Source organism: Engystomops pustulosus, chromosome 4 (assembly GCF_040894005.1).
Source record: "Engystomops pustulosus chromosome 4, aEngPut4.maternal, whole genome shotgun sequence".
In the NCBI taxonomy this organism is placed as follows: domain Eukaryota; kingdom Metazoa; phylum Chordata; class Amphibia; order Anura; family Leptodactylidae; genus Engystomops; species Engystomops pustulosus.
This window is the reverse complement of record NC_092414.1, coordinates 162,163,974-162,190,073: the sequence shown is the minus strand read 5'-3', so window position 1 is coordinate 162,190,073 and position 26,100 is coordinate 162,163,974. Positions and strand designations below refer to the sequence as shown.

Sequence of the window (26,100 nt, the reverse complement as noted above, 5' to 3'; positions counted from 1 at the left end):
GGAAGGAGGCGAAGGACTTAATAGATAGAGTGTATAACATAAGGCTTCCTCATGACACCAATGTTGGTTTACTGAGCTGCATGGATGGACAGCAGGGGACCCAAATTGAACAATTGGCGGTGGCAAAATTTCTCTATCAGGTCAGGAAAAGCATAGCTAGGCATTGGTTTGTTGTTGAACCCCCAGGGCTGGGAGATGTGATATCTATGACCAATAAAACTGTATGAATGGAGATGAAAGTTTATCAGAAAAGAGGTAATCTCAAAAAATTTGAGAAACAGTGGACTGAATGGGTGGAGTTTCCAGGGTTGGCAACTGAAGAACTGCAGAGAGGTTGGTCTATGCTGAATCTGGGGAGGGCATTGGAGCAGTAAGGGATACTCGAATATACTTGAGACTGCAGTGGATCTGTGACAATATGGTGTATTGAGGGAGAGGTGACAGACCAAAGGATTTTGGGAATGGGGGGGACTTGGGGAATGTTATACATGTTTCTGCTAACATATGTTTGTAATATTATGTACTGAATGCTTGATATTTGTAATGTACATATCTATGTTATCAGCAAGAGCAATAAAAGTTTCTGATTTAAAAGGAGGCTAGCTAGATGTATACTAAAGGGGGCTGGCTGGCTGTATATTAAAGGGGCTGGCTGGCTGTATACTAAAGGGGGCTGGCTGGCAGTATACTAAAGAGGGCTGGCTGTATACTAAAGGAGGCTGGCTGTATACTAAAGGGGGCTGGCGGTATACTAAAGGGGGCTGGCTGACTGTATACTAAAGGGGTGACTGGGTATATACTACAGGGGACTGGCTGGCTATATACTATAGGGGGCTGGCTGTATACAACAGGGGGTTAGCTGGCTATATACTACAGGGGGCTGGCTATACACTACTAGGGGCTGGCTATATACTACTAGGGGCTGGCTGGCTATACACTACTGGGGGCTTGCTGCCTATATACTACTGGGGGCTTTCTGGCTATATACTGGGAGGCTGTGAACCATGCATTTCCCACCCTCGGCTTATACTCGAGTCAATAGGTTTTTCCAGTTTTTGCTGGTAAAATTAGGGACCTTGGCTTATACTCAGGTTGGCTTATACTTGAGTATATACAGTATGTTATTCGGGACACATAGTGAAAGCCGTCTAAATCAAGCCCACCAAAAATGGAGCAAATGTCTTTTTTCACCAAGTTCACTGCATTTAGAATTCTACTTCTCAGTACAAGTCATGGAATATTAAATGCTGTAACTATGACATGGAATTTGGTACACAGAAAACAAGCCCTCACACAGTTCTTTACATGGAAAAATAATAAAAATTAAAGATCTTTTAATTTGGGGAGTGAAAAATACGCTGGTGTATGGTAATCTTGTGGCCCCCCGAGTCTCTAAGCTCTTGAGATATCTACACCAGGAGGGAAACATTCCACAGCCAGAATAAAGGACCACAAAAAAATAAATAGGGGGAGTCAATTATCTTCTGAAACCCACCAGCCATTTACAAGTGATGTGCAAAACAATAGTCAGAGGACGGAGCCGACTGTATCTGAGAGCAGACTTGGCAGACTTCCGAGTTATGGTTTCTATTCTGGTAGACCAATTTTCTTTTGGTTTACACTCTGCCACTTTCCAGCACCAAAAAAAAATAAAAAGTCACATATTAATTGTGTCTGAGTTTCCACACCACAGAAACCATGGTCCTTTTTGGAGCAGTGTCATAGGAGGCAGAAAATCAAATTTATTCTGGCATCCACCACTAAGAAATGTGTTAGAAAGGGGAACAGGCCGCGGGAGAGCCACAATAAAGGCAGAAACCCCATAGTAAATGTCCACCAGTGTGTAGAGATAGAAGGTGTCAGGAAGTGACATTATTTATGGTCACTAATAGATGCAATCCTATCTAAATGAGATGGCCACTGCAAAGAAAACACTACAAAAAACTTGGGTCAGTCTATTATTGAAGGGATTGTCTGAGAATAAGAAAACATTGAGAGTTGGCTGGGGAGGGTCTGCACAAATTAATAAAATTGTACCTAACTCTGTCTGGCGCCTCCGATGTCCCACTCCACAGTCCCACTGTGCTGTGCTCCTGTTTCTTTACAAGTGCTCAGAATCCATTTTCACAACCCTGCTGCTACTAGTATCACACAGAAAATACAAGGTTTCAAATTTCACTAGTACAACTATCTAATGCTGTCTGCCATTTTGCTTGGCCAAAACTTTAAGTCGGATCACTGTAACTTTTTTTTTTCCAAAGCATCAAAACAAAATCTGTTTAATATAAACAGCTTAGCTAAAAAATAAGTGATTTTCTGGTGATGACTCTCCTTAACTGTATAGTCATCTACTGTTGTATAGTATGCATTGTGGTCACCTGAGATTCTTAATGGAATTGCATGATAAAACAATAACTTCTATTGTTCAATCATATTCTTTACGAGGTCCTGGTAGCCCCCATTGTGAATTAACTATGTGGCCAAAGTTATATTGTTATAAAAGTTGTGGTTAAAGAAGTTTTTTAATTGAAGGAAGTTCCTACAGGCCGCACCACAGGCTCTCTCTAGCACTTAGTAGGAGTCGGTAACGGAGCGTAATTCCTTCCAAGTTCCTGCCTCGTAAGCATTTGAAAATTCTACAGAAATTATAACAGGAAGGAAAAACAGAAATGGATCTCTGCTTTTAATTAGCTGATAATTAATAACATCCTACTGACATCATCCTAATTCTTTTATTGTTTTCAGCGTAGAGATGCTTAACGAATAGTCTGACTGAAGGTATAGGGTAACTTGGCCCATAAATCATTTGGAAGGATTCACACATAGTGGTCAATGCCAAGGAGAAGTTTATATTGTGGAATATCTGATTCAGGTTTCCAGTCTAAAGTGCATGATTTTACTTACAGTACATTGCTAAACCTGTTAACTCAGAAAGTGACTCATTCTGAATTTTAACTTTTTCATTGCTTTTCATGCAACTTGCCTTATTGCTTTCTTTATTCTCCTAAAGAAAAATGGCACATTTTTTTTAGCCTCCTGTTATTCCCAGGCTGTGGTATTAGGCTGGTGTTATTTTATGAAACAGACCCAAGTGTATTCATCATTTCTGAGAAAATGTTTGCAGTAATTCACAGAATGTTGTACAAACTGAGTGCAAAGGAGAGTCAAGGGGCTCATTTATTATTTGTGTCGCAAGGTCTGTTTGTAGGCACACAAAATGTTCGGTTTATTAGACTGTGGCTTTAGATTGTAAGAAGAACAGAAGAGCGTCAGAAATGGCAAACCACATTCATGAAGGGAGCCAAAAATTGTGCCACAAAAAGTGTCAGGAAACTAGAAGCGCAGGAAAAAGGTCTGGATTCAAAGTCTGTGCTCAAATTGAGCGACAAAAAAAAAGTTGTGTTAGGATCAGTGGATCCTCTGGACCACCGTGGGAGATGTAACTAGCCAACACCCGGAACCGGAGCCCAGCGGCACCTGTTATTCACCAGAGTCCGCCGCAAAGCGGGTTGGACTTGCTGCGGCAGGATACCACTAGGTCGTTCCCAGGTGTGACTAGCCCACGGTGGCAGCCGAGGTCGAGGTACCTTAGCGGATGACAATCTCGTAGACAGGTCCAGGCACAGGGTCAGGGCAGGCGGCAGAGATGCAACGTCAGGTCCAATTCCGGCGTCAGCAACAGGAGGTCCAGGCAGGTGGGAACGGGAACACAGGCACACAGCAACACGGAGGAACTCAGGTAACACGGCAACACAGGACTCAGGAGCGGGAACACACAGGAATACAGGAATACGCAGGAATACAGGAATACACAGGAACGCAGGAATACTCGCTTGGAAGCTTTCTCTAAGGCTATGAGGCACAAAGATCCGGCAAGGAACATAGGAAGAGGCAGGATTCTTAAAGGTGAGGTGTTCAGCCAGTGCACCAATTAGCGGTGCGCTGGACCTTTAAATTTTTGGCAGGAGCTGCGCGCGCGCCCTAGGAGGCGGGGACACGCGCGCACGGCAGTCCGGGGAAGCGCAGGAGCCGGGAGAGGTAAGTGAGACCGGGCAGCAGCGGGGGCACATGGAGGAGCACGGATGCGCCCGTGATCCGAGACAGGGATCGCGGGAGCACCTGTGACAAGTTGTAAGTGTCGGAAAAGAAGCTAAATTGGGGCAATACAGGGAAAATCGGCGCAAATCGGAAATATTCGGGTAACACGTTGGGAAAACGCGAATCGGGCCCTTAGTAAATGACCCCCATTGTTACAGATCGTGTGCAAAAACGCAATATACTGTTAAAGTACCCTTGGGAGTCCAAACTCACCAACCCAAAGAATAAAAGAGAAGCGTCCTTTGGAGCGCACAGTGAAAGCTGCAAAAACAGCCCACAAGAAAATGGCATAAAAGTGTTTTCTTTTTGTCAAGTTCATTGCATTTGAAATTTTTTACCATTTCCCAGTACACAGAAAATGAAATACCGCCAGGAGCTAACTTTCTTTTAAAACCTTTGTTAATCTCAGTTTAATATATGAAAAAAAGTAATCATATCCGTGCATAGCATACAGAGAAGAATATGTTATACGTATTAACAATAGCCTTGAATTTGGGTTCATATCTATGGACACCTTATTGTATTTATCTTGTCTCCATATCAAGGGAAACCCTAAGAGAAATTATGGATCTTTTGACATCTGCACATTCTGTATTCCAAAACAGATAAAAGGTGAGTTTATGTTTGTATGAGCCATATATGCTGCACTTTCATTTTTTATTATTTTGTTACCACTTTTTTAGAATGATTTTATTTTAAAATTGCTGATTTTACACTACTGCAAAAGATTTTACCTTTTCTACGCTGTTTAACTATTAAATTGCTTTGAAAAAAATAATCTGTAAGGATTTCACAATATACTGAAGGTGATTGTGCTATAAACATACTAAAATTATTCTTGTTAACTTTTAATATATTGGTTGGGCCATGTTTTGTTTCATCAGATGTTTTAAAAATGTTTAACAATGAGACATTGATAAAAAGTAGCCAATAGTGCTCATAAACGTCTAAGCTTTTTATTAGTAATTAATTGAAGTGTCCCCCTGAAACATACAAATGATTCAGATTAAGTCCAGTAATGAAAGGATTCTTAGAACATTCCTAGAAGTTTAGAATCAGGAGGCAGTTGTCTGATTTACTATGGCACAAGATCACCTTACATATGCAGTAGATTTTGGCACCAGTTCATAAAAAGTATGCTATGGAGCTGGAAGGAGATCAGAGGTAGAAATCACAATTAATGAAGGTAATAAAATATATAAGAAATCTGAAAGGCTGCCCAAATTGAGTTTGTTTAGTTTTAGAAAAGGCAGCTACAAAGGTTCATGACATCTACAGGCTCCACACATGGGTCTAGAATACTTCCATCAATGGTTCCAAAGAGGTTCTATGTCTATTTAACTTACAGTGTACATATATTGTACAAAGTTCTCCATGAAATGCAGATATTGTGCCGAGAATATAGTTGTGTCTATGTTTATTGTTTACAGATGATCTTTATAATCGGTCACAGCCCTCTGTTCAGCTTTCTGTTTGTAAAGAGCAAGATCCTAATACTAAAACTCAGTAGTACAATTTATTTTACAGGACCAACCAATTTAGCAAATGTCCTCATTAGCAAAAACTGTTTATTTAGTGTCATGTTGCTTTTGTTAATGTGAACAATATGTGAATAGATGTCAACTATCCCCACAGAAGTACAGTTTCAGAAATTTCTGAAACCATTCTGTAACATATAAAGACAGCTTACCTACATACAATTTATGATTTGGCATTCGCCATCCCTTTTCTGGCTCCACCTAGTACGTGGACATGGTATATAAACTCCTTCATATTGGAATATGTAATGAGATAAATCTGTACCATAGTTTATTTTATCAATGAGATAGTATTGCACTTCCTATTCTGTATCTGAAAGGCATTTTGGTAGCTTTTTCCCGTTTCTCAAACATTGCAGGTTGTATTCTCTGGCTGCCATGGTTTATTTAATTGCCATTGATTGAAAGCCTAGAAAACCAATTAAACAAGCCTAAAATGTCTATATAAAAGTTGGATTAAATGGCTCTATAGTTTTAGGTTCTATATCAAACAGTATGGATATCCCAAAAAAAACAGGAGGGGTTGAAACATTTAATAAGCAGTCCTGTGCTTTATGTAAGGGCAGAATATTAAATCTACATTAATTGTGCCATTTGGCTAATTGGACAGCTGATATAGTACAGACTCAGATGTATTCATGAGGAGGTAATCTCTACTAGCAACCATCATGGAAAGAAGGGGAACAAGGTGAAAGGAGGTGAATCTTGCCTCATGGATACACTGCACCAATAACCAGGGATTTGCTGTATTCTTTTGGCATTACAATTTGGCTCAGCTTCCAATGGCAGCAATAGGCTTATTATGTGAAGCAACATGTTACAATGGCTACTGCTCTCTTTAGTTTAGGTGAAGTCTTTAGTAAGGACCTGATATGGAGGTTATGAGTACAAAAGTTATTCTAGTAAATTTGATGACACCATATATTAGCATATCTAAAGGCAGACAGATGTTGCAATGTTGTCCTCATTTGTAAATTACAAGAATTATTATTATTATTAAAAGAACAGTTAAAACATCAACACATACACACACAAGTAACATATACTATAATTATTAGATAAACATCTATCCATAAACTGTCTACACAAGAAACCTAAATAAGTAATAAACCAAGCTTGAGTCATGTTCATAGCTGAACTATATGACTGCAGTATAAGTCAAAATGAGCTAAAATAACCTTGTCTTCCAAAATCTGTGGATAGAAAAGCACACAGCATATTGCTATGTTTACATGTTGCAATACGTTTGTGATGTAACAAAATCTAAAGCAGTAACCCTCCCAAATGTGTAAAGGGGCATACAGGGACAGTGGGCAATTTCATAGTATTGTATTGCTCAGCAATAGAGATGAGCGAGCACTAAAATGCTCGGGTGCTCGTTATTCGAGACGAACTTTTCCCGATGCTCGAGTGCTCGTCTCGAATAACAAGCCCCATTGAAGTCAATGGGAGACTCGAGCATTTTTCAAGGGGACCAAGGCTCTGCACAGGGAAGCTTGGCCAAACACCTGGGAACCTCAGAAAAGGATGGAAACACCATGCAAATCGACAGGAAACAGCAGGGGCAGCATGCATGGATGCCTCTGAGGCTGCCTAATCGTACCATTATGCCAAAATTATGGGCAACAGCATGGCCATGACAGAGTGACCGAATGAGGCTAGATAGCATCTAAAACATGCAATAATTGGCCCTGACACTATAGGGGACATACCCTAAATGGACTCAGGCTTCAAACCAATGGGTGGAAGAGAGGAACCAAAGGAGGTGAGCAAGAAGCGCTGAAATGATTTCCTATGTGAACAAAAGGTTGACGGTATATTTAGTCGATAACACAGCATGGTGGCGACATAGTGACAAAGTGACCAACGTATCTGGCAGCCATGGAGATGACTTCCATGATTAAGAGTGACAGTATGGGGCATCCATATTGCGCTGCTATGATTGCAACTTCAGGTCTCCAGCATAGCGGCGACAGATGGGCCGAGTTCCACTATGTATCTGGTGAAACACCTGAAAATTCTGCCTGACACTGCTCTTTTGATAAGGGGATGATATGCTGCATATCCTCTCGTGCTCCAGCGTCTGAGGTATAGAGAGTTGAAAGTTGCGCATGGAGACATTGGTGGACGCTGTGGAGGATCGTGGAGGCAAAATGGACAGGAAACAGCAGGGGCAGCATGCATGGATGCCTCTGAGGCTGCCTAATCTTGGGATGGAGCTGGCAGTCCGCTGCCAGGCGAGCTTTCGCCTGTCCAAGCCCCTGTCTCTTGGCTCCTCCCCACCCAAAATGGGCCTGGGGGCCAGAAGCGTTTACTTTGAAAAAATTATACATTTCAAAGCAGGCCGGGTCGTTTGAATATTTCACCTAGGAATAATGGAATAGCATAGTGGTTCTATTTTTAATAGTTTTTTCGGAAATGGTTCCATGATTAAGAGTGACAGTATGGGGCATCCATATTGCGCTGCTATGATTGCAACTTCAGGTCTCCAGCATGGCGGTGACAGATGGGCCGAGTTCCACTATGTATCTGGTGAAATACCTGAAAATTCTGCCTGACACAGCTCGTTTGATAAGGGGACGATGTATGGAGGCAGTGAAGTAGTAGTAGATTAAAGGTGCTGCAGTTAAAACTATGTTAGTTGGATCTTGGGATGGAGCTGGCGCTCCGCTGCCAGGCGAGCTTTCGCCTATCCAAGCCCCTGTCTCTCGGCTACTCCCCAAACAGCACTTCTAAGAACCTTTTGTATAAGATCAAGTGTAGTAGTGTTCTTATAAGTTTGGGTTATGGCGGGTGAGGGGAATGTAATCAGATGCGCAAGAAGCGCTGAAATAATATCGGTAAATGATAAAAGTTTGCCAGTATATTTTGTGGATAACACAACAGGGTGGCGACAAAGTTAACAAGTTTGATGTGGAGGCCATGAAAACAACCCAAAATTCTGCCTGACACAGCTCGTTTGCTAAGGGGACGATGTATGGAGGCAGCTATATGGACGACTTTTGGAGGCAGCTATGGCGATGACGTGTGGAGGTAGCAATGGAGACAACGTGTGGAGGCTGCTATGGAGACAATTTAATTTGGATAGTGCCTGTATGTGGCAGTCCAAAAAAGTTTTCAAACCAGGGGAGCAGGTAGGTGGTCCTCCAGAAAAATTACATAGATTGAGTGCCTGTATGTGGCAGTCCAAAAAAGTTTTCAAACCAGAGGAGCAGGTAGGTGGTCCAACAGAAAAATTAAATAGATTGAGTGCCTGTATGTGGCACTCCCAAAAATTGTTTAAAACAGAGGACTGGGTAGGTGGCCCTCCAGAAAAATTAAATACATAGAGTACTATAGCTAGAGCCAGTTGGCCCTGGCAAAAAATAGCCAGTTTCCTCTGCTTTAGTGTACAAAGAGGAGGAGAAGGAGGAAAATGAGGAGGAGGAGTGCATACATTATTCAGGTTGAGCTTCTTTCACCTAGTGGAGAATGGAAATCCTGAGAAATCCAGGCTTTATTCATCTTGATAAGGGTCAGCCTGTCAGCGCTGTCAGTCGACAGGCGTGTACGCTTATCGGTGATGATGCCACCAGCTGCACTTAAAACCAGCTCGGACAACACGCTAGCGGCAGGGCAGGCAAGAACCTCCAAGGCGTACAACGCCAGTTCGTACCACATGTCCAGCTTTGAAACCCAGTAGTTGTAGGGAGCTGTGTGATCATTTAGGACGATGGTATGGTCAGCTACGTACTCCCTCACCATCTTTCTGTAAAGATCAGCCCTACTCTGCCGAGACTGGGGACAGGTGACAGTGTCTTGCTGGGGTGACATAAAACTGGCAAAGGCCTTGTAAAGCGTACCCCTGCCAGTGCTGGACAAGCTGCCTGCTCGCCTACTCTCCCTTGCTACTTGTCCCGCAGAAGTACGCCCTCTGCCGCTAGCGCTGTCAGAAGGGAAATACTGTTTCAGCTTGTGCACCAGGGCCTGCTGGTATTCATGCATTCTCACACTCCTTTCCTCTCCAGGGATGAGAGTGGAAAGATTTTGCTTGTACCGTGGGTCCAGGAGAGTGAATACCCAGTAATCAGTGCTGGAATAAATTCTTTGAACGCGAGGGTCACGGGATAGGCAGCCTAGCATGAAATCTGCCATATGCGTCAGAGTACCAACGCGCAAGAATTCACTCCCCTCACTGGCCTGACTGTCCATTTCCTCCTCCTCCAACTCCTCTTCTTCTGCCCATACATGCTGAACAGTGAAGGACTGAACAATGGTCCCCTCTTCTGTCTCGCCAACATTCTCCTCCTCTTCCTCCTCATCCTCCTCCACCTCCTCTGATATGCGCTGAGAAACAGACCTGAGGGTGCTTTGGCTATCAACAAGGGAATCTTCTTCCCCTGTCTCTTGTGACGAGCGCAAAGCTTCCAACTTCATGCTGACCAGAGAGTTTTTCAACAGGCCAAGCAGCGAGATGGTGAGGCTGATGATGGCGGCATCGCCACTGACCATCTGTGTTGACTCCTCAAAGTTACTCAGCACCTGACAGATATCAGACATCCACGTCCACTCCTCATTGTAGACTTGAGTAAGCTGACTGTCCTGACTACCAGTTCTGGTGGAAGATGACATCTGGCAGTCTACAATCGCTCTGCGCTGCTGGTAAACTCTGGATAACATGGTTAATGTTGAATTCCACCTCATGGGCACGTCGCACAACAGTCGGTGAGCGGGCAGTTGGAGGCGGCGCTGCGCTTCCCTGAGAGTGGCAGCATCTGTGCTGGACTTCCTGAAATGCGCACAGATGCGGCGCACCTTCGTGAGCAAATCAGACAGATTGGGGTATGTCTTGAGGAACCGCTGAACTATGAGATTTAACACATGGGCCAGGCATGGCCCATGTGTCAGTATGCGAAGTTGCAGAGCCGCCACCAGGTTACGGCCGTTGTCACAAACAACCATGCCTGGCTTCAGGTTTAGTGGTGCCAGCCACAGATCAGTCTGCGCCGTGATGCCCTGTTATAGCTCTTGGGCGGTGTGCCTTTTATCGCCTAGGCTCAGCAGTTTGAGCACCGCCTGCTGTCGCTTAGCGATGGCACTGCTGCTGTGCCTAGAGCTACCGACTGATGGCGCCATGCCCACGGATGGTAATTCGGAGGAGGAGGAGGGGTGGGAGGAGGAGGAGGCATAGTAGGCCTTTGAGACCTGGACCGAGGTAGGCCCTGCAGTCCTCGGCGTCGGCAGTATATAACCAGCCCCAAGGTCAGACTCGGTCCCAGCCTCCACCAAGTTAATCCAATGTGCCGTCAGCGATATATAGTGGCCCTGCCCAGCAGCACTCGTCCACTTGTCCGTGGTCAGGTGGACCTTGTCAGAAACGGCGTTGGTCAGGGTACGGATGATGTTGTCTGACACGTGCTTGTGCAGGGCTGGGACGGCACATCAGGAAAAGTAGTGGCGGCTGGGGACCGAATACTGAGGGGCGGCCGCCGCCATGAGGTTTCGAAAGGCCTCGGTCTCTACCAGCCTATAGGGCAGCATCTCCAAGCTAAGCAGTTTGGAGATGTGGACGTTGAGGGCTTGGGCGTGTGGGTGGGTTGTACTATACTTCCTTTTGCGCTCCAGCGTCTGGGGTATGGAGAGCTGAACGCTGGTGGATGCTATGGAGGATCGTGGAGGCGAAGATGGGGTTTTCGCACGGGAGGTGTTTGGGCCGGGGTCCTGGGCAGGGGGCTGACTAGCAGATGACACAGGGGAAGGAGCAGTGGTGTGCCCGGCTGGAGGCTTGGTGCCATTGAGTGGGGGGTTTAGCATTCATATGCCTGCGCATACTGGTGGTAGTTAAGCTAGTAGTGGTGGAACCCCTGCTGATCCTGGTTTGGCACAGGTTGCACACCACAGTCCGTCGGTCATCCGGTGTTTCTTTAAAGAACCTCCAGACTTCTGAAAATCTAGCCCTCGCCATGGGAGCTTCACTACGTGAAACATTTGGCGCTGATGCACCAGCTCTGGCCCTGCCTCTCCGTCTGGCCCCACCACTGCCTCTTCCAACCTGTTCTGGTATAGGACTCGCCTCCGTCTCAGAAGCACTGTGTTCACCCGGCCTATCAACCCAGCTTGGGTCTGTCACATCATCATCCTCCAATCCCTCAGTCTGCTCCCCCCTCGGACTTCCTGCCCTGACAACAACTTCACCACTGTCTGACAACCGTGTCTCCTCTTCGCCCAACACCTCTTTACACACTTCTTCCACTACGTCAATAATGTCATCATGACCCACAGACTGCGACCGGTGGAAAACCTGGGCATCGGAAAATAGCTCAGCAGCAACCGGACAAGTGGTTTGTGACTCTGGGAAGGGTCCAGAAAACAGTTCCTCAGAGTATGCCGGTTCAAATTCCAAATTTTGCTGGGAGGGGGCAGACTGGGGGGAAGGAGGCTGAGGTGGAGGAGCTGGAGGAGTGCTGATTTCGGTGACATGGGTGGAATGCGTGGAAGACTGACTGGTGGACAAATGGCTAGAAGCATTGTCCGTAATCCACAACATCACCTGATCGCACTGTTCTGGCCTCAACAGTTCTCTACCACGAGTCCCAGTAACTTGAGACATGAACCTAGGGCAGTGATGGCGAACCTTTTAGAGCCTGAGTGCCCAAACTTCAACCAAAAGCCACTTATTTATTGCAAAGTGCCAGCACAGCAATTTAAGGAGTAATGAATTTCACTTTGTTCTTTGACAACTTTCAATCGTTCAACCTCCTAAGGACACCAACACAGTTGAAAGGAGGAAGATTCTGCAGGAATTTGTGGATTTTGTGCTGTGCCTGATGACTTTGAGTTATAAAAGTAAATAAACATAAAAAAAAAAAAATCAGCAGACTGTGCCTAATTCAAATCAAACCCCTAATAAATTGTCCCACTTCAGTGTTTGAGGTGGATATGTGTGTCACTAAGAGCTAAACACAACGGTCGCAAGTCTCCCTGCAAATTCCTCACAATATGGTACTAGCTGCACTACTAGTGCCAGCAAGCCCAGCCACAAGCAAATAAAAAAAAAAAATACAACGTTATTGTAGCCCTAAGAAGGGCTGTTGGGTTCTTGTAGAATCACTCCTGCCTAACACTAATCTAATAGAACACCCTAACGCTTTCCCTGACCAGCAGCAGCTCTCTCCCTAGCGGCATCCAGACACAGAATGATCCGAGCAGCGCGGGCAGGGGCTAGTCTATTCCAGGGTCACCTGATCAGGCCAGCCAACCTCTGCTATCGACGTGTAAGGGTACCACGTCATACTGGGTGGAGTGCAGAGTCTCCTGGCTTGTGATTGGCTCTGTTTCTGGCCACCAAAAATCACAACGGCGGGAGATGCCATTTTTTCGAGCTGGCGAAATACTCGTCCGAGCAACGAGCAGTTTCAAGTACGCTAATGCTTGAACGAGCATCAAGCTCGGACGAGTGTGTTCGCTCATCTCTACTCAACAATCATTATTACTGTACACAAGTTTATTAATCTAAGCAGCGGCGCACTACAGGACTGTACTTACTACTACCCCAAAACAACAAATACCATAGTGCAACACTAACTATCAGAAGGTCTAAATACTGCAGTCAGATAATAATCGAGACCACAGACCAGACAATGAGTATTAATTCAAACCAAAAATCATAAACAATAATAATGCACACAACAATTCTCCATACTTTTAATATTTAAAGAGGACCTGTCAACTATAAAAAGGCACTAGGAGGTGCTTACTAAAGTAAGTGCCACAAAAGATGCAGCAGTGTTACACTGCTAGTGTTATCGGAACCCTCTGATAAAGCTAGCAGACACTGTCGCGCTGTACAATAGGAACGCCGGAACGCGTTCAAGTGGGCGGGTCTAGGAGGCGGTGACTGCCGCATGAAGCCCAGCAGTCACCGTTCCTATGGTACAGCACAAAAGTGTCTGCTAGCTTTATTGGAGGGTTCCGATAAAACTAGCAGATTATCACTGCCAAAAATAGGCTAGCGCTAGGAGCTGCTTACTTTAGTGGTGACAGGTCGTCTTTAAGCAGGCCCTAGACCAAATAACTCATACTCATGCAGGCCCCCGAACAAACAACTAATTAAAATGCATACCCCGGACCAGACAATAAATAATATTGCAGACCCCTGACCTAATATTCAATATAAAAAAGGGCTGGACTGCCAAGAAAAGTAGTGAGTAGTAGAGGTAGAGGGCTGTCCAGAAAAGAGGTAGAGCTGTGTGTGTTGAGTCACTCTTTGCAATGTAATTGACCTATATCTTAAATACGCCTCAAGTACATTCTGGGGATACACATGCAGTACTTCACACTGCCTCTAAAAGGCCAATTATTAAAAATTTGTAGCTGCCCCTCACTGTCATTCTACCTGTCTCCTCTCACATGAACAGTGCTGGTCCCGTCCACTTATCACTACCCATATGGTCTTCTGGCACAGTGACATTAAAAACATTTTAGTTTTTTAAGTTAATTAAGTTGTGTCATTATTTTAAGAACTTTCCCTAGACCATTTTTGTCACGGCAACTGTCCTGATATTACCCCCATTAAAAAAAACTCACTAAAAACATCTTTGTTCAGAGTCTGCAGTTTCCCCATTGTAGAGGGGAAACTGGCTGGCTGTCCAATGCCATCTTCTCTCCATTTTACAGCCATTTTGTGGGTTAAAACTTGGTTCTCTATTGACTTGATCAGGGCTCGTGTTCAGGGGCTAAAAATTTTTTTCTTGATATTTGTCCGAACCCGAATTATGACAAGCTCATCTACCTCTAGACATGAGTGATTGTGACCATGGTTCTTTTAACTAACTGATATCTCTTTTTGAGTAAAAAGGGTTATGTTCCCTTTACTTACTTCTTGAATACTGGCTAGTCTTTGATGTCTCTCAAGCTTTTACTTAACATGTCTATTTGCTAAGCCACAATCAGTTAGGGGCTGTCTAGACTGGGATTGTAGAGTCTAAGGGACCTCTCTACAAACATAGACTGTTTGTAATCTAAAGTATGGACTTTCCCAGTTGAATGTTATGGTTTAGTGGTCCAGTGACTGGTGGTAGAGCCTCTGACTATTGATTCCATTCCTCCCTAAGCTTCCATATTATCCCCCAGCTTTTTTCATCTGTAGAACATAATGGGAACATAGCTAAGAATTAGGTCAATGGTCAGAACCAGGAATCGAACGACCAAACAAAGGAGGTACAGTATGTACAAGGTTATATAGTGCGCTCCATAAAAACTAAAGGAACATACAATGATAAGCTGCTGCAAGTTAAACAGTGAGCTACAAAGTAGTGATGCTGATCATGAGAAGTCATGTGCAGTGAATGGTGCCGTTATGCAATCTAATCATGAGTTTTTGGCTTTAAAATGTTACGTATCAGCTAAGCACATTATTATAATCATTTTCATTGTTCTTACAGCAAAAATGTTACACTGATGGTGATAAAGGTCTACCTCCTGACATGCCCAAAAAATATGGTTTCGAGAGAACCAGCATCTTTTTGTCCTCACTAAAGATGGACAGACAGAACAGTACTGGGAAAAAAATGAAAAAACCAAAAAACTTCAAGTCTCTTATTCTATGTAACACAAAAAACAGTGATGATGGCTCCAGTCTAGAAGAAAAGTATTCAGAAATCAATGAAAAGTCACAGACAAGTATACGAGATACAGGATTGTCCACAGCCGATACACTGCTCGCAAATGGCACAATGCCTGATGTCACAGCAAGAGCAATTACCTTATCCAGTACGAATTATATTGAAAAACCTGCGAATAAATCATCTCTAAAAGTAAGTTGTTGTGTGACCAAACCGCTTATAGGTGTATTGCCATCTTTAACTTTATCAATCCTTGATATATAAGGACCACTTCTGCAATTATAAGTAATGTAAAGGATTGTTTTAACTTGTATTTATTGCTTGTTGCCCATCACAATCATCTGCCCATTAGTTCTGATAGATAAGCTGCAGGAATGCTTCCCTCTATACATCATAGATGATATCTTGAGAATTGGGGTCCTCCCCAAGGGAGTGTCGATTTGAGAGCTTGCCATCTATGCACAGCCCCTCTCCATTCAAGTCTATGAGAGCCATTAAAACAGTCAGGTATATAGACTCACCTATATCAGGCACAGCCAAATACTTGAATAGTGAGTGAGCACTTGCGCAGCTAACTATCCATTGAGTCCATGACCACAAAGGCTTTCAACAGGCACCCGGTCTGGATTTACTGTATTTATGACACTTCCGGTGGAAATGTCCTAAATGTTAAACATAAGAACGTTCCTCTGATAACCTATGGCTGTCACCTTTAGGCCTATTAAACTACTAGTCCGATAAACTAAGACTAGTATTGAGACTGCACAAGCTTTGACTATTCTAAAAGCTTAAAATAAATGGAGGAAATGTTTGGGTCATTGATTATCTGACTAAAGCTTTGCATTTAGAGTCATCCGATTTTATTAAGCGATGACATTTCCCTGACCATTACTTTATGGTCAGTACAATTCGATATTGCATTGTATTCTGAAAACTTTCTAGACAAAACCTTCATAATTTGGAATGTTATGGAACAAATGTCTTTCTTTCTGCTGTGGTTGGAGCAGAAATTTAGCATTGTATTTATTTCAGCATGAGTTATATCATCAGGGAAGGTTGTTGAGCTGAATATATACACAGCAAATGTTTTCTATAAGCAGGGGACAGCTTGCCAATACTTTACCACATTTGGCACGTGGCTCCACTGAAACCCCAGCTTGGATTTGCAAGACCTTTGTCTACAAAATTGATGTAGACAGAATAACCACAGCAAACAGATGAGTTATCTTAACCCCTTACTGAAAGTAAAGAATTACTTACTATCCGTCTTCTATCTTTCAGGAAACTGCACTGAACGCTTTTATAGAAAGTCAAGAAAAACTGGAAAATCACTGCATGCTACAGATGAAGGTGCCTTGTGTCAGGACACGTAGTAATTCAACAAGTATGTTTCATTTTTTAGCTATATTAAGATAGGGACTTTAAAATAAAGGAATTCCAGTATTTTGAGGTCATCAGCCACTGTTCCTGGGCTCTCATGGGATAATTCAGGAATCCGGGAAATGCCCTTTTAATTCAATGGTAGAATATGGCAAGAGAGGACAGGGGGAAAGCGCTAATAGTGTTACACCTTTTTTGAAAAGATAGAGGTTTGGGTGAAAAATTGTGCTCACCGTGTAGGGTTGTGCTAGGATAGGCACAACGCTATGAGATGTTAGAGGTTTAGATGGCAAATGATCTGGTGCTGCCTCCCGGTGGAGGATCTCCTTATGTTTGTAATTCAACCAGATGGCGCACTCAGAGTGTAGTATACAATTCGGTTAATTAAGATCCTTAATAAACCGAATTGTATACTACACTCTGAGTGCGCCATCTGGTTGAATTACAAACATAACCCCTTTAATTCAATGGGGCACATTTACTTACCTGATCCCTGCGCGATCCCCGAGGTGCATTGTCCGACGAGGATGAAGTCTTCTGCAATTCAACAAGATCGTGCGCCCGATATCCTGCATGTGTCGCTTCCCCGCTCAGGTCCGCCGGAGTTCACCTTCTTCTTCCCGGTGTATGTCAGTGCATGTCTTGCGACACAATTTGACTTGTTAAATCCCGGGCGTAGTCTGAATCCGTCGGATCGTCCTTCGGACCGTCCCCCAATTTGTGTCGCGTGAAAGCCGGCATGATAACGACACAATCTGATGGCGTACGACGCAATTCCCGATGCTTTCCCCGAAAATGTCGGAAAACACGGCGGAAATGCGGCTACGGGACCTTTGTTAATAAGCCCCAATATTACACATAACACAACCCTTTAAGGTCAGAATTGCCAACTTGTGGGTGCCTTGTATATTGGTTTGTGAATCAATATCAAGAAACAGGTTAAAAAAGACATCTCTGTAGATGATGCCTCATTTCTATTTCACAGTTTCTTCTGTTTGTACCATCAGGATCTGTTATCGCCAATACCAATTATTTTAGGTTCCTTATATTTTAATTGTATCTTAGTCTGCTAGATGTATAATGGTGGGTGATTTTTCAGGTTTGTATCACTGAAGACCATTAGATAGGTTATCAATATCAGATTCTTGTGGATCCCACACCTGGGACACCCACTGATCAGCTGATTCCAGCAGCCTCTGGCATAGGAGATGGAGGAAGGCCCTGGGAACTGCAACTCAGCCACTGTTCAAGTGAGGCCTCTAAAATCAGTTAATCAGGGGGTCCCAAGTATTGGATCCCCAACAATCTGATATTTAGAAGCAATCTTATGAATAGGTCATTAATCATGTGGATAGGTCATCGATATAACTAACCTTTACTACTATGTCAAATACACAGTAGGTAGAGCAGGAAGGGTACTTGTCACAGTTCGGCGCACACAGATAGATCACATACACAAGATGAATCCAAAAAGGGGGTATTTTTATTTTGTATCTCTGGAACACAACGCGTCCAAAGTCTACAATGACTCCTTTATCAAGTGGATAGATACTGCAGCGCGGGTGAAGCTTCGGGTAATCGGCACTTCACCCGCGCTGCAGTATCTATCCACTTGATAAAGGAGTCATTGTAGACTCCGAAACGCGTTGTGTTCCAGAGATACAAAATAAAAATACCCCTTTTTTGGATTCATCTTGTGTATGTGATCTATCTGTGTGCGCCGAACTGTGACAAGTACCCTTCCTGCTCTACCGACTACGCTTCTAGACCGGTTTGGCAACCGTGTCTCGACGACCCTTGACCACGGGCAGCACCAGGAGACACTGACCTTCTATACCCTCATTAGAGTTGTGCCTAAAACAGCACAACCACATCCGGTGAGCCTCTCTCCATTCTTCCTAGTCAGCACCACAGGCTACTACCATACTACTCTATGAGCGCTTTTCTGGTCTTTCCTTGTCCGCCTTTCTATAAAATACACAATAGCACGCTTCTTGATATGAAGTAGTTTAGTTCTTTAATGGAAACAAAGTGCAAACTATAAATAACCAAAATACTTATGCTGGTATACTTTCTGGAGCTTATAATTGCTGATGAATAATAGACTGCTACTTAGAGTTTATAGGTCCCCTCTAAATTAATATACAAGTGATATTATTTTGCTTCCATTATTGTACATTTTAATTACACTTTTTGAAATGAACGGAACAAAACTAAAATATAAAGAAATATACAGGGAATATAAATAAGAAGCAAGACTTGAGAGAGTCTGAGAAAATGAATTATTTACAAAACCACTGAAAAAAACTAGAATATCCTTATGCAGTTTACACAAAAAATATAAAACAGTGACATCTAGTGATCACTAAGAGCATTGCATAGAAATGTGAACTTACAAAATATTAAGTACATTTAAGTGCTTACAGGGACTTGTGTGCCTTGTCTGTTCTATTATTGGGACATTGCTGCAATCAATAAACTGTATTGGGAAAGGCAGGCTATTCCAAAGCTAACCCATCATCAACCATATGTTAAAAAGTAACACAGCAATGAAAGCCAATGGGACTGAGGCCTAGTAATGTCTCCCTCTATCAGTGGCCATATTGAGGATTGGATCTCAGTACAAACAGGGGAGTAGCCGGGTTCTTAAACCATGACAGTCTGAAAAGATGTAAAATGTAAATCTGCTAAATGTTATTTTGTATTGAGAAAAATCCAACAACATTTACAATTTGTGGTGTTTTAGGATTGTTACTTTGTATATCTGTCATGTCTGTCTGTCATATCTAATATCTTTATTAGGTGTCAATCCATATTGGATTGGTGAAATTGACCCTCCTGCAACTAAAAAACCTTCACTATATAGAGAGAGGCAATCGGCAAACTTATGCAGCAATAGGAAGTCTTTGTCTCAGCAATTTGACTGCCCTACAGGGGCTGTTCAGGTAAGGCCTTGGTGGTTCACTATCCCCTAGAAGTCAAAGTCTTACAGTACATATAAAGTTTGTCTTCTCCACTACTGAAATATGTTTACATTTGTTTGGAGATTTTAGAGATATAACGACTGGCCCTCACTAGATCGGGTGGCAGTTCCTTAGGGTTTATTCCACAGCTGGCACCAGCACACATAAGGCTGCACATAAGGAATCCATGGGGGTCAGGGGGGCTTTTTATATAATAATCATGAGGCTCTGTCTTATTCACACAACCGTTATGGGGGATGTGATATCATGTTGCATGATTTGCAAACACATCATGGCCCCCATAGACTTTTCTGGCTCCTGGCGACGGTTCGGTAAGCACACAGTGTGTCACCGTCGGCACGTCCTATAATTTGGCAGAATTTTGGTGTGGCCGCTTACCTTCCCGGTCTTGTGTGGTCCAGGCGAGAACCAGGCCATTTGATTGTACCCTTAGTGCGATCAATGCACTTTGAGCAGAAAATCACTGTCTATGATAGTGAAACTTTCTTACCTTTAAACTACAGGACTTCCCCAAGTCAGTTTGGTTGAACTTGATGGACATGTGTCTTTTTTCAACAGAATAAGCTATGATACTATGATAGACAGTGGCGTAACTTGAAGCTGATGGGCTCCAGTGCAAAGTTTGTGCCAGGGCCCTGACTATAATGTATGGTTTATAGTACTTATCTTTTCATATGGGAAAGTGACACCTTATGGGGCCTCAAAGCCTCTTGGGCCCAGTTGTGACCTCACCCCCTGCACTCCCTCAAGTTACGCCCCTGATGATGGAGTGACAAGGCTAGCTGTACACAAATCATTAGAAAGATTGCTGTGCTGTCAATTCAAGTATTTGTACTAACTGTCCGTTCAAGTATTATGTTAACATGGTTCATTTCCTCATATTTCTAGCCCAAATGCACTCACAATTTACTGCAGAATATTTTAGGGTATGAAAAGCTGTACCTTGTAGTCTAAACCATTTTCCTGGGTTCTCTGCTGTAATACAATGTAATATCTCTTCTATAGAGAGATAGATGTTTTATGTCGGATCTATATGCATTGTACATCCTATTAAAATACATGAATAATGTCATATTACCTCCTCTATACTTTCAGGGTGTTACGCGCTCCTCAAGGTCACTGAGTTCAGCACAATTAGTGAACACGAGGAGCTCCTCCCATGCTTCTGTCATTTCCAATATTATCTTAATGAAGGGCCAAGGCAAGGTGAGCTGGTTCTTGTACATCATTCATAGATCATTCAGGTCATTCCACACATGCTTTATTTGCTTACTTGAGTGATGTTTGAAAAAAATATAGATTTTATGTGATTAAAATACAAACAATATGGATCAATATGTGTATAAAACCATTGTCTATTCTTAAAAAATGCTACTAAAACCAGAAGTTTTTCATACTATCTGACATGAAATCAGAATAATCCTTTCTTGTATTAGGTCACTTAGGATTACCAAAATTATTTATATTTGCCAAATGCCAGAGTAATGAGAGCGGATTTTTAAGGTATTTTAATTGCTTTCAGCAAAGTCCAAAGTTTACATAAACTAAGATTACTATGCCTATAAATGATTTTGGACAGCCTATATGATGATCTTATGTCTTTGGAAGCATCTAGTTTATTGGCAACATCAGAGTCAATTAGAGACTTAGTGTAACATCATCAGAAAGTTTAAAGCAAACTAGTCAGCTGGTGACAGGTTCCAATAGCAGAGTGTGGTGAGTCCTGGGGTCATGGAGGTAAAGGGGGTTGGGGCAGCTGCAGCATGTGTTTGCTTGTGTCTCCTCATCCATTCTTCCTCTCCTCTTCACCAACCCCCCCCCCCTCCTCTGCTTATCAATACTCATGATAGGAAGTCAGAAGAGGAGAGCAGACACAGGCACACACAGGATGCAGCTTGGTCGATAATGGGTCTTACAAATGGGCAATAACCAAAAGTATACTGCCAAACTGGTTACAAATTGGTTTAAGGATAACAATGTTTTGAAGTGGCCATCACAAAGTCAATAATTATGGGCAAAGCTGAAAAGGCAGTTACACCAGTTCTGTCAGGAGGAATGGGCCCAAATTCCTACCAAGTATTGTGAGAGGCTTGTGGAAGGATATCAAAAATGTTTGACCCAAGTCATACTTTGGAAAGGTGATAGTACCGCATACTAAAGTAAACTCTCTCTGTCTCTCTCTCTCTCTCGTTATTCTGGCATTTCGGCAAATATAAATAATTTTGGGAATCATAATTATCATAAAATGGGAAAGGTGTATTCTATTTTCATGTCAGTTAGTGAGAAAAGTATGTATATGCATCTTTTTATATAGTGTATGTAAATGTTAAAACTACACCATTAACTATAAAACAAATCTAAACTCTAAATACAAATAAATCTATTGTTGTTGGCCAGGGATTGGGTTTCAGTATTGTTGGAGGTAAGGACAGCATCTATGGACCAGTGGGCATATACGTGAAGACAATATTTACGGATGGAGCTGCTGCAGCTGATGGCAGGCTACAAGAAGGTAACTGTCTCTGAAGTGTGCAGAACATGCTAGCATAATAAAAGTAATAACAGTCATGGCAAGTATGGCAATAATCAAGTCTGTGTATATAAACAATCATACTGAATGAAATGTTGCCCCATATTTTATTTAAGCAATATAAAGCAGACTACAACTCTGAATAGATTGACTTCTAAATCAATATACCGTAGATGACATAAAGACTTTGTTTTAACAGATCTTTCACGAGTAATTAACTTTTCAAAGTGTTTTATTGCAGGAGATGAAATTCTTGAACTTAATGGAGAGTCAATGCATGGTCTTACACACAATGATGCTCTCCAGAAATTTAAGGTAAGAATTACTACTCAAATTACTACTCATTATTATAGTTGTACTATAGATGTAGCACAAAAGAATTGATTAAATATCTCCCTGAATTCCATGGAGGATTGCATGGAGAAACAGAAGATCTAGACCCCGATTGATATTATTTGATGATGTATTCTCTGGATAGGGCATCCGCTCTAACCCCTTTGACCTTAGAGCAAACGGAAGCTAAGCTACAACTACACAGATAACAAGGCTATGCTTCTGGCTTTATACTAGCTGTAGGTTCCCCCAGAAGCAGCTGTAAACAGAGACTCCCTCCAATCTGATTTTGGTGACCTATTGTAGAGTTCCTTTCATCCACAAACAAAAATATGGTAAAGGTAATTACCTGTAATTACTTTTAGCTGAGAGTAGAAGTACATTAAATTCTTGAAAAAGAACAGCAAGCGAAGAGAAGTGGAAGTAAACCAGATAGAGGGCATGAGGAGGTGGTGTAATATAGTTCCCAAGCCATACAGAAGCATAACATATTTTATCAGTTTTGGTGGTATTTTCTTTTAAACATTTACTGTAAAAATACATTTATTTACATTTATTTACATTTATTTCTGAAAAATCTGCATTGCTACTTGCTGTGCTAATTGGTTATCAAACCAATGACCCATACAGTATGTGACATAACCTTTGTAACCTTCAGCAAGTGAAGAAAGGAGTGATCACTCTCACAGTTCGTACAGGACTCAGCGCACCCGATATCATCAAAGCTTGCAGCTCCCAAATGGTTCGCTCTAAAAGCTCCAGCACTTGTGTGGTCAGAGAGCATAGCCCGCTACAACCAGAAAGCTCCAATCCAAATGATAGAGTCATTATGGAGGTGTTATTACAGAAAGGTACCAGATAACCTATACATGCATGATTATTGATGTCTTTTATAGAATTATTGTGATATTTAATGTCATGATGTTACCTTATTCTCCCTTGGTTCCCAGCTGCAGATAATCTTGTGCATTATTGGCATCACTAATTTATCTATCATTGAAATATGGCACAAGGGTTATCACCATATGATGGGTACAAGGATAGAAGGATATCATTATCAGCCATGATATAAAAAAGTCACATGGAAAGGGTATAATGTTATCTCATTTCAATGTCATCTGTTGTGTCCTCCCTTGACCTTCTTCCTGGTTGGAAATTCACAGATAAGTATTAGGAAAGTAGTAACTTCTTGCCCTATGCTATCACAAAGTGCTCCGCTAAGTGCTGTGATGTGTGTACATTACATGTGGCCACCCAGTGGTTATTTTGTAAACTGCATACTTCCATGTGTTCTGTTAGCATACAGTATACACACAGTCCCCAAGTTACGTTCAAGATAGGTTTGTTTGTACGTAAGTGGGAACAGATATATTTAGGAAGTGTAACACCAGCCAAATTATTTTTGGGACCTGTGACCAGAAGATTTAAACAAATTTAGGTTGATATGGGAAAAAGAATTAACAATAAAGCTTCATTGTGGACACCTTACAGTTGATCAAAGGTTGAACACATCAGTATTAGGTAGCAAACAAACAGTTGGTTCTTGAAGTTGATATACAGTAAGCAGAAATAGTAAATCAACTGACCCTGGATGCAGGAACAGGAGCGACTTATTGATCCAATGGCCAGTCTTGAGTTTTCATCCTAGTATAGAGTGTTTAGTCCCTACCAAACTGATTCAAGGGAGGTCTAACGCAGTATCTGACAAATATTGTATTTAAGAATTCAGTACAGTGTAATACAGTACTTAAATGATTTTAGGAGTCTTCTGCTATTTATCAACTCTCTGCTTCATTTCATAGAAAATTAAACCTTTCTTCCTTTAGGTCCTTATAGGGCATCTGTACCATGGGTGTTTACAAGTGTTCTTTCTAATGACGTACAGATATATTGTCCATATAGTTAATAATCCCATGTTTTTTGGGTGCAATTATTTACTTTGGATTGTTTTAGAAGGGCATAAATACAAGCACTTATCTATTTGTCTACTTCTCTTTTTGGCCATAAAAAGCAGAAGCTGTTTTGTGTCACCAATACCTAAAGATTATAAAATAAAGAGCTAAAAAAAAATCTTCAATATTGCTCTCTAATCATATGGTTCTTTATTTCTCCAGAGTCAGGAGTAGGTTTGGGTATTGGATTGTGCAGTGTTCCCAACTTTGGCAGCATTTCTGGAGTATTTATCCACACACTGTCTCCAGGTTCCGTGGCCCACATGGATGGACGTCTAAGGTACACCTTTGTCATTTTACATATATATAAAGTCCACCACTACCAAGATAAGGGATGTTTGCATTAAACTCTACAGTATAAGCAAGGTGCCCAAAATTAAATAAGACTTAACTTTTAATTAATATACAATAAAAAGCCACAGCTGTGTCAGCGGCTAAAAGACATCAACATAAGACAGACCTAGTGAAAAAACACATCAAATTGGACACGAATGTGTCCTATAAATCAGTATGAAGCGAGTCTATGAGCATATATTGGTAACAATAAGCCAACCCACACCCTTGGGTATATGCTTGGGACAGTAGGGAAGGAGGTATAAACAGGTTGGGTCTCACCAGTCTTCATCCGGGAGTGTCAGGATTGCGGGATATCCGATCCAGTTGGAGCCTAGTTATCCCTATTCACTCTGACTCCTGGACCCCTTCAATTGCTCCCAGCCCTTACAAGGGCGGTCCCATGTATGCCCCTGCAAAGGCTATTATGCCCTAGAGCTCAGACAGGTATAAACATGAAATCCCTACGCGTTTCGTGCAAGGGTTAAGTTGCACTCATCAGGGGATATAGATAAGTGCTGAAAGACTTGCTATTCCTGAGAGGGCTAAGTATATTTGCCCTAACTACAGGCTGGCATCGGGCAGTGGCTCGTCCAGCTAAGGCAAGATTCACCTAATCACTAGGTATACATAACGGCGTCGCCGTTAATCTTGCCTTAGCTGGACGAGCCACTGCCCGATGCCAGCCTGTAGTTAGGGCAAATATAGCCCTCTCAGGAATAGCAAGTCTTTCAGCACTTATCTATATCCCCTGATGAGTGCAACTTAACCCTTGCACGAAACGCGTAGGGATTTCATGTTTATACCTGTCTGAGCTCTAGGGCATAATAGCCTTTGCAGGGGCATACATGGGACTGCCCTTGTAAGGGCTGGGAGCAATTGAAGGGGTCCAGGAGTCAGAGTGAATAGGGATAACTAGGCTCCAACTGGATCGGATATCCCGCAATCCTGACACTCCCGGATGAAGACTGGTGAGACCCAACCTGTTTATACCTCCTTCCCTACTGTCCCAAGCATATACCCAAGGGTGTGGGTTGGCTTATTGTTACCAATATATGCTCATAGACTCGCTTCATACTGATTTATAGGACACATTCGTGTCCAATTTGATGTGTTTTTTCACTAGGTCTGTCTTATGTTGATGTCTTTTAGCCGCTGACACAGCTGTGGCTTTTTATTGTATATTAATTAAAAGTTAAGTCTTATTTAATTTTGGGCACCTTGCTTATACTATTGATTCTGTTGGTTGCCATGGTCTGGAGCCAGTTCTAAACATGTTACCTCCCCAATAGAGGAACTCTTTACAGGCTCTTTACACCTACTTTTTACATTAAACTCTACAGGCATCAC

The 26,100-nt window shown here is 42.4% G+C and overlaps 1 protein-coding gene across 1 annotated transcript in view; it reads left to right on the top strand.

Moving 5' to 3' along the window:
• The window catches only part of IL16 (interleukin 16), a 66,622-nt gene that overhangs the window by 15,955 nt on the left and 24,567 nt on the right, over positions 1-26,100 (top strand). The window contains exons 2-10 of the mRNA XM_072148356.1: positions 4,644-4,710; positions 15,059-15,430; positions 16,520-16,622; positions 19,421-19,563; positions 20,698-20,808; positions 22,000-22,114; positions 22,374-22,447; positions 23,124-23,316; positions 24,580-24,697. Coding sequence (XP_072004457.1) covers positions 15,101-15,430; positions 16,520-16,622; positions 19,421-19,563; positions 20,698-20,808; positions 22,000-22,114; positions 22,374-22,447; positions 23,124-23,316; positions 24,580-24,697 — 1,187 coding nt within the window. The 5' untranslated portion in view covers positions 4,644-4,710; positions 15,059-15,100. The remainder of the gene's footprint in view (positions 1-4,643; positions 4,711-15,058; positions 15,431-16,519; positions 16,623-19,420; positions 19,564-20,697; positions 20,809-21,999; positions 22,115-22,373; positions 22,448-23,123; positions 23,317-24,579; positions 24,698-26,100) is intronic.